The following is a 12,340-nucleotide window of genomic DNA, read 5'->3' as shown; positions in this document are numbered from 1 at the left end:
CCCAGCCACCATTCTCACCCCCTCCAACCTACCCTCCACATGGCAGCCAGGGAAATCTGTTTTAAGTTGGCCATGGTCCTCCCTTGTTTAAAACAATGCCCAAGGCTGTGGCTTGGGTAACTGTGGGCACAGTAACAGCGGGGACCAGGCCTGTGTTTCCAGCAATGCTCAGCCCAAGACCTGGAACAGGGCAGGAGCTCAGTAAGTACCCACTGAATGAGTGGATGCATGAACATGCTCAGAGAGAGATGCAGAGGGTTCATCCACTATCTTAACAACCCGTTTCTAAATCTGCCGACAGACAAATCAGTATCTGATGTGTCACATGGTGGTAACTGCTGTGAAGAAATGTGAAGTGGGGTGAGGGAAGAGAAAGTGACAAGGGTCAGAACAATTTTATAGCTAGGGAGGTAACATCTATGCAAGGGCAGTGGGAGTCCCAGGGAGAGGGGTCAGGCTGGGACACCCCTGGAGGAGCTCAGGTTAATTTCGTGCCAGGTGACTATAAGCCTCATAGTAATAATAGCAGCCGCTCATGGAACGCTCCCTGGACCCAGGCGTTTGCTAAGTACTTTGCACATACTAAGTCATTTATTGTTCTCCAGTAGCCTGTGAGGTTGGGACTAATATCATTCCCATTTTACTGGAACCCCCGGTTCCAGGTGAGTGGACATGGGAACTGTTGAACCAAGGAACGCAAGACTGTGTGCGTGAGGAAGGGGACCGGGGAATCCCAGCAGTGCGCGCTCACCGGTGCTGCACCACCTCGACGTCGTCGAGTGAATCGGGCACACGCATGGCGAGCAGCCACTGCTCCTTCTCACCGATCCACAGCTCGCACGCGTGCACCTCGCCGAACATGCGGTAGACAGCGAGGGCATCCCGCAGCCACTGGCGCCGCAGAGCAGCCACCTCGGTCACCTCGGAGAATAGCTGCTCGGCCTCCACCACGCGCACCTGCAGTGCCACCACCAGTGGCCCGGCGCCGCTGGCGCCCCCCAGTGCCGCCAGCTGACGCCGCAGGCCGCCCACGGGCCCGCGATGCGCCTCCACCTCCCCGGTGAGCGCGCGGTGCTGGCGGGCCAGGCGGCGGCTGGATGCTTCGTCGTGGCCGAAGTCGCCCGCGGCTGCTAGGCGGTAGGCGTCGCGGAGCCAGTCCAGGAGACCGTCGAGGTCAGCACCGAACTGGTGCAGCGCCCGCGCCTCCTGCAGCCGCCGCTCGCGCCGCGCCGCCGCCTCTTCCAGCCGCTGCCAGCGCCGCCGCGCGCTCGCCGCGCGCTCCGCCAGGCCCGCCAGGTGCACCGTCTCGGCGCCCGGGCCCACGGCGCCACCGGCCGCGGCCAGCTCCTCGCCGCGCCGCAGGGCCTGCTGCAGCAGCGCCCGCCGCCCGCCCACCTCGCCCTGCAGGATCTTGTGCTGAGCCAGGAGGCGCGCGGTGCTGTACAGGTCGTGGGCGCCGTCCGCCGCTCCCGCCGCGCCGCCTCCGCCCGCCGCCTCTAGGAGGCGCTCCTTGTCGCGGGCCCAGCTCTCGGCCTCCTCCAGCTCCTGCAGCAGCGCCCACAGGCTGCGCGAGGCCTCCAGTTCCGCGCGCCGCCCAGCCGCCTGCTCCTGCAGCTCCGCCAGACAGCCGTGCACGTGGTTCACGCGGTTGCAGATGACCTGCGGATCGCAGGGCTGGTAACCTGGACCAGGAAAAGGGGCAGATCCCGGGTTGGGCACGGGCCAGGGGGCGTCCAAGAGAGGGTGGTACAAGGCTACCTGCCTAGTCCTTGGCCCGACTTTATCAGATGCTAGGTTACACCTCCCCTCCTCCAGGCAGCTTTCCCTGACACCCCAAATCTGGAGCAGGCGCCTTCTCTGGCTCTCCCAGGCTTCTCTGCTTCCCATCCCAGCCCGGACCACTCTGCCTGTGACTCCTTCACCCAGCTCTGAACCCTCTGGGCCGTCACTGACAGTCTGTCTCCCCTACTGGACTGGGAGCCCCGTAAGGACAGGGCCAGGGACTGTCTCCAGCACACCATGTCCCCACCACTGCCCAGCAAAAGGGTGGAGCCCAGAGCAGTCACCTAGTGAAAACGGTGACTTACTGATTGAATGATGAATGGAAACAGAGATTCAGAGAATCCTAGAATGTGTATATTTTAGTGTAAATATACAGTGTTTTCCCTTCAGAAATGGACCCGATGAAACTTCTCTACTCTTAAGCTATGCTTCTGGGTTCCCTCTCTCATCCTCTGTCACCTTATCTATTAACCCAGTGATGACCTAAACTCCTTTTTTGTCTTCAAATATTTCACCTTCCTCCTGGACCTCTGGTTTGTGACTAAGAACTGTGAGATTAACTTAATGGGTTGCAGCCAGCATTTCTTTAATGAAATGGAATAGAATGAATAGAAAATATCAGAGGTAAGGAGAAGCACTGTTTTATAAAGACTTTGTGTCTCTGTGTGTCTGTGTGTGTGTGTGTGTCTGTACGTGTGCCTGTGAACTCTGGGTCATGAGGTAAATGTATTTCTTACTGGGTCAAAACAGTATGAGAGACACTGCCCTAGATGGCCTGTGGGATTTCTGCATTCCTGGACATTCACTGAAATTGACCCAAATATGGAGGCATCCAACTGAATAATAAACATCAACAGCATCCATGTATCTGGCCCTTACTCTGACACACTGTCATTTAGTTCTCACAACCATTCTATGAGGCCAGTGTCCTCCTTAGCCCCATCTTGCAGATGAAGAAACTCACACCCAGGGAGGGAAGCTACTTGCCCAGGATCAGCTAAGAATTAGTTGAGGGCTTCCCTGGTGGCGCAGTGGTTGAGAGCCCGCCTGCCGATGCAGGGGACACGGGTTCGTGCCCCGGTCTGGGAAGATCCCACATGCCGCGGAGCGGCTGGGCCCGTGAGCCATGGCTGCTGAGCCTGCGCGTCCGGAGCCTGTGCTCCGCAACGGGAGAGGCCACAGCAGTAAGAGGCCCGCGTACCACAAAAAAAAAAAAAAAAAAAAGAATTAGTTGAGCAGGACGCCACACTCTGGACCACTTATCAGACAGCGCTGCCTCCCGTCACCATGACAACACCCCCACACACACTAGTCTCTTTGCTGTTTCCACGGTGCTGCTGGCGCATTGTCACCAGGCACCGAGACCTCACAGGGAAAAGACCGAGGGAGCTTCCTTGACAAACATCCGTAAGAATGAGGATGAAGAGTGAAGATGAAGGAGAGGGTCCCCACAGTGTCTCGTGGGGTCATGAGGTTGGTGATGGGCTGAGCTAGGATGGGGATGTCTGCACTGGGGCTTGGAAGGAGACCTCAACATCTGCTCTTAGGACATGACCCAGTCCATGAGGGTGAGAAACCCCTGGCCATCCTGCAAGCTGGACAGCGTCTTCCTTTCCTAACAATGCTCCAGGATTCCCAAGGGCCATGGCTCCAGATAAAGGAGTGAGACAGACTCAGCCTCCAAGCCCTCTCTCTGATCAGCTCTGCAGCTCTGGGCCTCAGTTTACTCATCAGTGAGAAAGAAAAAAGCAGCCCTGATGCTGTCAGCACTCATACACAGTTGCACAGGACACAACATCAGACAAGACCACTCTGCAATAGGGATGCAGCGGGACGAAGACAAGACCGTTCCACAATCACGTCTGAGAGCACCCAAAACAAAGTCACTGTGCAAACCACAAAAATGGCCACCCCCCTGCCCGCCCCCTCACCTGGCCAAGGTGAACCACTCCTGCCAATCCTGTTCCTCCCACTACCTGGATAAAAATGATTAAGATGTGCAATCATCTAATTACCCCCACTTCCTGACAGCATCCAATCTGCAGCAAAACACACTATGTTAAATCATCCCAAATCACCTAACACAAGCCCACATCCTATAACAAGCCCCTCTTAACATCCTCTTACTAAGATGCCCCATGGTTCCCCTGGTGTGTGCAAAGAACCAAAAAACCCAGCTTGGCTTGACTACAGCAGGGTTCCTGGTGGTCTTTGGCTGGAGGGCGTTGACATCAGTAAAATGAGAACATTTTTAGAGCCAGTCTGGGTTTTGCCTATCAGCATCCATGTCCCTGCATCTGATAATGGCGCCCCACCCCCCTCCTCCTCAGTTCATGTCTTTGAAGGGAGCTGACCCCACTCTTGGCTCTGGGAGGGCATGTCACATAGATGTGGCCAATTAGATCACTGGATAGCCTGGGGCCATAATGCTTGGCTGAGTGATGGGAACGGGACCTACAGTGGGCTAATGAAAACTTTCCTTGGACCTTTTGGCAGGATATTGAGAGAAAGGGGCCTGTCTCTTGCTGGGTCTGCGAAGCTGCTGGATGATCCCAGATTTACACCACAAGGGGAGGGACAGCCCAATAGTGACACAAACATAAAGACTGGAGTCAGAAACAGATGGAGTCTTAAAAGCATCACTGAACTATCCCTGGATCCAGCCATACCTGAAGCAAAGCTCATCCTTTCCTGCACAGTTAGTTACATCAGCCAGTATATTCCCCTTTCCTCCTTAAGTGAATTGAATTGAGTTTCTCTCACTTGATGCTAAACAGGCCTTGACGATAATTACCTTACCCAGTCTTTTTATGGTATTCACTGAGATCAGTTGTGAAAGGCTTAGCACATAACAAGTGCTCAAGAAACGTGAACTATTACTGCAGAATCTCAAAACAGGAAGAAGTCATGTGGTCCAACCTCTCACTCAAGGCACTAATTTCCCATGTGATATCCCTGATGGAGTGTGATCCTAGTTGGTGCCTGGATGCCTCCAAAGATGGGGAGCTCACTCCTTCATTCTGCCTCTCAGGAGACATTCTGCTTCTATTAGCACCAGCCCTGAAAGTCTCCACCCCAATCCCCAACCTCAGGCTCACCCTGAAGCTGGGAGAAACGCAGGGCAGAAGCATTGAGCGCCTCCACCCGCTCACTCTGGGCCGAGATGTCCCCCTCCAGCAGTCCATGCTTCTGCAGCAGGTCCTCTGCCTCCACCAGGTGCTGCCCACACTCCCGGGACAGCAGCTGAGCCTACAAGTAGGGGCAGCCCTGAGTATATTTTTGGCATTGGCCCTTAGGCCACTTGCGCCCCCCGCATCGCCCATGCCAGCCCTCTGCTTCTCTACTCCATCACTTGAACTCTGATCTGTCTCAGTCTCCGTGTATCTGTCATCATCTCTCTCCATCTCTGTCTCTCTGGATGTCCCATCTCTCATCGTCTCCACAATACTGGGCTCTGTCTATGTCACCGTGTCTCCCTCTCTATGCCTCCATCTCCCCCTTCTTCTGTCTCTCTTTGCCTTCCCCCCTTTCTCATTTACACTTCTGTCTCCATCTCGACCTCTATCTCTTTCTTTCCATGTCTCTCTCTCTTTTTTAAAAAAATATTGGGACTTCCCTGGTGGTCCAGTGATAAAGAATCCACCTTCCAATGCAGGGGACGCAGGTTTGATCCCTGGTCAGGGAACTAAGATCCTACATGCCGCGGGGCAGCTAAGCCCACGCGCCACAACTACTGAGTTCGCACATCTCAACTAGAGAGCCTGTGTGCCACAAAACTACAGAGCCCACACGCCACAGCTACAGAGCCCATGCGCCCTGGAGCCTGTGCGCCACAACTAGAGAAGAGAAAACCCTCATGCCACAACTACAGAGAAGCCTGAGCGCCACAACGAAAGATCCAGCACGCCTCAACTAAGACCCAATGCAGCCAAAAATAATTAATTAATCTTTAAAAAATATTTATTTATTTATTTGGCTGTGCTGGGTCTTAGGTGTGGCATGCAGGATCTTCCGTTGCAGCATGTGGGATCTAGTTCCCTGACCAGGGATCGAACCTGGCCCCCCCCCCTGCATTGGGAGCGTGGAGTCTTACCCACTGGACCGCCAGGGAAGTCCCTCCATGTCTCTCTTCGTGTCTGTATTTCTGTCTCTCTCTTTGCTTCCATCCTTATCTCCATCTTGCTCTGTATCTGTCTATCTATCTCCAGCAGGTCTCTCTCTTTCTCACATGGATTCCATCTTCCTATGTGTCTTTCTCTGTAGCCATTTAGATTTCTGTTGCTACCTTTGGGTCTGCTTCTCCAGCTCTCTCTCTTTCTTTCTCTGATTTCTCTTTCTCTCAAACTGTCGCGATCTTCCTCTGACTTAATCTCTCTGCCTCTGTCTGTCCCTGACTCGCTCTGTTTCCATATTACTGTGTATTTTTATCTATTTCTCCAGATATTTTTCTTTCTCACACGTTCTTTTTCTGCCTCTCTCTCTCTGTATCTTTCACTCTTTCTTTTTGTCCCCTTTTCTCTTTACCTCTTTCTGTCTCTCTCCCCTTCCCTCTCCATCTTTGACAACTCTTTCAGTGTATATACCCTTTCCTCCCCTCCTGGCATGCCACTCCCATCATTGGCCCCCGATCTGGCCCCTACCTGCATCTCCTCCATCCAGTCCACCATGTACACCATCTCCTGGAAGACTTTCTGCAGGGCCAGGTTCTGCTCGAGCCGTGTCCGCCGGGCACCTACCAGCCCAGTCAGCAGGGCCCACTGCCGCAGGACACTGTCACGTTGGGCTGCCACTCGGCGGACATCATAGTAGCTTTCAATCGCCAATGCCTGGGCCAGCTCTGCCACGCCCTGCACCCGCTCCTCATAGGCTGCAATGTCTGCCTCAATCGCTTCATGCTTCTTCATGGCTGCCTCCACTGCTGGTAGCTCATACCCAAAGTTGTCCTGGGGCAGGGCAGGCCACAGACACTCATCCGCGTTTCCTCGGCAGTCAACCTGTTACCTTGAGCCTGCGTGACCCTGGAAACTCCCCCACTGGCTCCTGTTACTCTGGAGACCAGTCCCATCCTTCTCTGTTACCCTGGAGAGCAGCCCCACCACCCCAAGTTACCCTGGAGACCAGCTCCACCCTTCCTTGTTACCCTAGAGACAAGCCCCACCATCCCCAGTTACCCTGGAGACCAGCTCCACCATCCGCAGTTACCCTGGAGACCAGCTCCACCCTCCCCTGTTACATCTCTAACCCTAAACTTGTTACCCAGGAAATAGGCCCCATCCTTCCATTTCCTTAGAGACTGGGGACCAGGCCTACCATATCCTGTTACTTAGGAGACCAATTCTATCCTCCTGAGTTACCCTGGACACCAGATAACAACCTCCTTTGTCACTTAAGAGATAACTAAATACTCTCCCTCTTCTGTCCTCTCTAGTTACCCTGGAGACCAGTCTCACCTTCCTATTACCCTGGAGAGCAGGCCCACACCCCTCCCCCGCCAAACACTTAGGAAAACAATTCTCCCTTCCCACCTTCATTTGTCACCTAGGAGACTAATCCAACACTTCTCTGTTGCTTAGGAGATCAAGTCTCTCTCTCTGGTCCCAGGACCATCAGCGCCATCCTCCCTCCCTTTCCCCCAGAGCCAAGCCCTACGCCCTGTACCTGGGACACCAGGCGCTGGTTCTCATTCAGCCAGCTCTCCCGCATAGCCACCTTGTGGTCAAACCTCTGGGCTAGTAGTTCCAGCTTCTCCTGCCGGATCAGCTCAGCCCGTAGGGCAGCCTCCCGCTCGTGTTCTGCCTTCTCCAGCTGTCCCCATGCCTAAGGAGGCAGGAGGAAGCAGTCAGATTCCAACAACTGCCCACAGTTTAATGGCCCTGGCTCCTCTATTTGAGGTCACTCCTAGCACTTGTGGCACCTTTGTGCAGATTGGAAAGAAACGTTGCTTCCTCGGGACACTTTACTGCTGGAAAAACCATCAGAATGAATATCCAGTCCATGATGTCTGCAGTGTGAACGGCTCCCTTGAGCAGTGCACAACCTACACAACTTCACAGAGCAACCCTTCCTCTCCCCTACATCCTCAGCCTCACCTTGTCAATATCCCAGATGCCACAGCCCTCCCGGGGCACGTAGAGGCGACGGTTGCTGGCACGCAATTTGCTCTGGATGCTGAAGAGCAGCACCTCCAGGTTCCCCTTCTCCTGAAACCTGAAGGGGCCTGAGCTCAGGAACCCTGCCTCCACACCTCCACCGGCTACCCTCCCTCCTGAGCTGGGCCTCACTTGACGGGCTTCTCCAGTGTGCAATACGCTGTGAAAGCCTGAAGCTGCTGCTGCACCCCACTCAGTGAGTTGGCAAACTTCTGGTTGCTGATGAGGCCCACGGTGCGGTGGATCCAGGCCAGCAGCTCGGCTGCCAGCTCCTCGTAGCGCTCAATGATCTTCCCCACCTCCAACACCTGGTCCAGGACCTGACCCAGCAAAGGAAGGTGGGGTCAGCCTCATCCCAGATATGGTTCCCAGGCTCCCACCCTCCCCATTCCTTGGCTCCTCTTACCTTCCCAATTCGCTTCCCCTCCACAGCCAGAGCCTTCATCTTAGAGAAATAATGGTAGAAGGAGACCACATAGGTGATGATGGACTTCTCATCCGGAGCCTCCATGTTCACATCTGATGATTAAAGGAGAGGGAGGGAGCATGATGATGAGCGCTCTGACAGAGAGACAGAAGGTATTAAGTGGTGGGAAGGAGAACTCACTCTTACTTGCTGTGTGACCTTGGGCAAGATAGCTACCCTCTCTGTTCCTCAGTTTTTGTATCTGCCCAGTGGGCATCTACCTCATGGGATTAAATAGTGCCTGACACATATAAACCACCATAGAGAAATTATCTATAATGATTTCCTTTTTTTTTTTTGGCTGCTTTGGGTCTTCGTTGCTGTGCACGGGCTTTTCTCTATTTTCAGTGAGCAGGTTTTTTTCTCATTGCGGTGGCTTCTCTTGCTGCAGAGCATGGGCTCTAGGCGCGTGGGCTTCAGTAGTTGCAGCTCATGGGCTCAGTAGTTGTGGTGCACGGGCTTAGTTGCTCCACAGCATGTGGGATCTTCCCGGACCAGGCTCGAACCCATGTCCCCATGCACTGGCAAGTGGATACTTAACCACCGTGCCACCAGGGACATCCCTCTATAATGATTTCTGGAACACACTATTCTACTTTCTACCTCAGGGCCTTTGCACATGCTGTTCTGTCTGAAACACTGTTCCTTTTCTTCATGCCAAACTCCCACTCATCCTTCAGGGCTCCACTCGACTTAAGTTTCCTCAAATAAGCCTTTCTGTTCATCCTGTCTAGAGGTGGTCTCCTCTTGTTATTCTTCCTCATAACATCTTATCATTTCTTCCTAGAACGAATCACAATTTATAATTACATATTCCCTTATGTGATTATGTTCTTACCTAGAGTTTGAGCTCCATGAGGACAAGGGCTATGCCTGTCTTTTGCCACTGTTCCTTCCATGCCCAGCACACAGTAGGAGCTCAGTAAATACATACACTAAGTGATGAATGGTATGTGAAGTTTGAAGTCAAGGACACGGGCTTTGGAGGCAGCCTGAGCTTGAATCCCAGCTTAATCACTCACTGAATATCCTTATAAAATAGACCTAACTTCTTTGAGCTCAGTTTCCCCATTGTTTTTTTGTTTGTTTGTTTTTGTTGTTTTTCAGTACGCGGGCCTCTCACTGTTGTGGCCTCTCCCGTTGCGGAGCACAGGCTCCGGACGCGCAGGCTCGGCAGCCATGGCTCACGGGCCCAGCCGCTCCGCGGCATGTGGGATCCTCCCGGACCGGGGCACGAACCCACGTCCCCTGCATTGGCAGGTGGACTCTCAACCACTGCGCCACCAGGGAAGCCCCCCACCCTTGTTACAGTAAGGATAGTCACAATGCCAGCCACCTAGAAACACTATCAGTATTAGAGAGAATAACCTGGCACAGAGGAGAAACTCAGTAAATCCTGATTATCATTTTAATTTACTCATTGAATGCACAGCATTATACTTTGCTCTTATTCTTCCTCATCTCATGAAACTGACATCCAATAAACACCTACTATGTGTCAGGCACTGTAAGAGGCAAGGTAGAGGAATGATTCAGACCATGAATTCTGGAATCAGAAAGTCCTGTTTACTGGGTTTTCAGTGTGACGCTGGGCTACTGACTTCATATCTCTGAGCCTTTGTTTCCATCACTTTATAACAGGATTGATGACTTCTATCCAACCAGGTCAGTGTGAGGGTGAAAGGGAACAGTGCTGATACAATTCCCAGCCATGTGCTTGGCACATGGTAGATGCTCAGAAAAAGGCAGCAACCCTTATTCCAGTTATGGGGGATTGGTGGGGTATGATTATGGCCATTATTCCAGAGATGGGGGTTGGTATTGGGTGAGATCATGGACTGGGAATGAGGTTGAAGTCGGGGTGGGGTTGGGAATAAACTGAAAATGGGAAAGGGGTTGGGGATGAGGACAGAGTTGTGGATGGGGACAGACAAAGGGATGGGCTGGGGATGGGGAGGGGGGTGGGCATGGGAATAGGACAGTGCTGCAGATTGGGTTGGGGATGGTGTTGGCTTCAGGGATGGGACGGGGGTTAGGAAGAGCGGGGGGTTGGGTTTGGTGGGGAGGTGATTAAGGATGGGGTTGGGGAAGGGGGGTTAAGCTGAACACAGGAATGGAGATGGGGGTGGGTTTGAGGTAGAGATAGAGAAAGTAGAAGATGTGGGGATGGGAAGGAGGTGGGATTGGAGATGAGGAAGGGGAGGGAGGTGGGAGCGAGCTGGAATTTGAAATGGCCTTGGGGTTTAGGATGATATTGTAGCCAGATGGGGTTGAGTTTGGGATGGCACTGGGGTTGGGAGTCCCCCAAGAGGAAATCTGGGCTGGGGCCATGCAGGGCTCACCCTCAGGGTCCAGCAGACGTGCCAGCCCCAGGTGCTGCTCAGCCGTGCGGAAAGCTCTCTGCAGGTTGTAGTTGGCGTTGGACTTGGTGAGTTTGCTGAAGTCCACGAGATCGGGCCTGGGCAGGGGCACAGAGAGGGCAGGCAGCAGGCAGGCTCCAAAGCCAGTGGGCAAATGGATGAACAGACATCCCTGTCTGAGTCCCACCCAGGGCGAGGGCAGGAGGAGCACGACCCGGCCATTGGGAAAACTGTGTGTGCTGGTGCATGTCTGTACAGCACTTAGCTGTGGGTGTGAGCACTGCGTGAGGGCACATGTACGTCTGACTTCATGACACACACGTGTCTACATGGGTGCGTTTCTGTATAGTATTATGTAGTGCTTTGAAGTATGAGGTCTGGAGCCAGTGCTCCTGACTCAAGCCCCAGCTTGGCCATTTCCTGGCTGTCACTCTGGGTGAGCTACTGCATCACTTTGTGCCTCAGTTTCCTCGTTTGTAAAATGGGTAGAATAACAGCATCTGCCTCTTAGGGTCATTGAATATTAATGACTTATTGGAACGCACTTAGACCAATGCCAGCACACCCAGTAAATGGTTCCCTTGTTAGCAGGACCCTGGTTAGAGCTTGCAGGTTTCTGGGTATGTAGGTGGGGCTGGGTCTCCCCATATGTGCATGAGTGTGTACATACGGGTTCTGGCTTCCCTCACACTAGAGCAAGTCCCTCCCAGTCTCTAGGCCTCAGTTTCCCCAAACTGTCACATGGTCAATCATGATGTGGGTGTAATTTGTCTGGGTACCCTTCCTCAGCCAGCTCAGCCCCGGGCCCTGAAGTATGAATAGATGGGTTCACAGGGAGGCAGATGGGGGGCCTGGGAGCTCACCATGAGGAAGGACTTTCTGATGGGAGGAGATGCTATGCACACTCCAGAGTGGACCATGCATGGGGAGTGAGCTGCCCACCCTGTGGGCATCCAAGCAGCAGGCAGAGGTAGAAGCCATATATGTGCATGAGTATATTCCTGTGTGCACACATCTGTGCAAGGGCACATGTGTTTCCATGTGTGTACAGGGTATGTGGCCCGGGCAGGGGACTGTGTGTGCATCTGTTTAAGTGTGTGTGTTAGAGCATGTGTGTGAACGGAAATGTGTATGTGTGCAGAGAGGTGAAGGGGGTGGGTCCTGTGTCTGTGTGTGTCATCTATATACATCTGTGTACAGGTGTGTACCTGAGGGATGGGGGTGGGGGTAGGGTTCAGGGCAGGGCTGCCCCAGGCCAGGTGGTACCTGTGACGGTGGATGAGGGCATTGAAGGCCAAGCCGTCCCGCCAGCTGGTGGTAAAATTCTGGATGTTTACCTCAGGGTAACTGGCAGCATGGAAGGGAGAGACAGAGGAAGAGATGGAGAGAGTCAGGAGGAAAGAGGCAGGAAGGGAGAGAGAGACAAACAGAGATGGATTGATGGATGGTTGGATAGATAGATAGACAGACAGATAGATAGATAGATAGGAGATAGATAGATGATAAAAGATAGATGATAGATAGGTGGGTAGATAGAAGGGTAGATAGATATAGATGATATATAAGTAGATAAGGAAGAAAGA

General features: G+C 53.3%; 1 protein-coding gene across 1 annotated transcript in view; it reads right to left on the bottom strand.

Annotated features, from left to right (window-relative positions):
- SPTBN4 (spectrin beta, non-erythrocytic 4) overlaps positions 1-12,340 on the bottom strand; it is a 70,642-nt gene that overhangs the window by 43,403 nt on the left and 14,899 nt on the right. Inside the window, exons 5-13 of the mRNA XM_081216811.1 lie at positions 12,024-12,104; positions 10,740-10,855; positions 8,338-8,450; positions 8,064-8,251; positions 7,872-7,989; positions 7,441-7,599; positions 6,423-6,725; positions 4,881-5,031; positions 752-1,682 (exon numbers count right to left, since the gene is read on the bottom strand). Coding sequence (XP_081072937.1) covers positions 752-1,682; positions 4,881-5,031; positions 6,423-6,725; positions 7,441-7,599; positions 7,872-7,989; positions 8,064-8,251; positions 8,338-8,450; positions 10,740-10,855; positions 12,024-12,104 — 2,160 coding nt within the window. The remainder of the gene's footprint in view (positions 1-751; positions 1,683-4,880; positions 5,032-6,422; positions 6,726-7,440; positions 7,600-7,871; positions 7,990-8,063; positions 8,252-8,337; positions 8,451-10,739; positions 10,856-12,023; positions 12,105-12,340) is intronic.

Source organism: Mesoplodon bidens (genome assembly GCF_964165515.1).
Source record: "Mesoplodon bidens genome assembly, chromosome: 18".
NCBI classification, from domain to species: domain Eukaryota; kingdom Metazoa; phylum Chordata; class Mammalia; order Artiodactyla; family Ziphiidae; genus Mesoplodon; species Mesoplodon bidens.
Note: the sequence above shows the minus strand (reverse complement) of the source record. Positions and strands in the feature narration are given on the sequence as shown.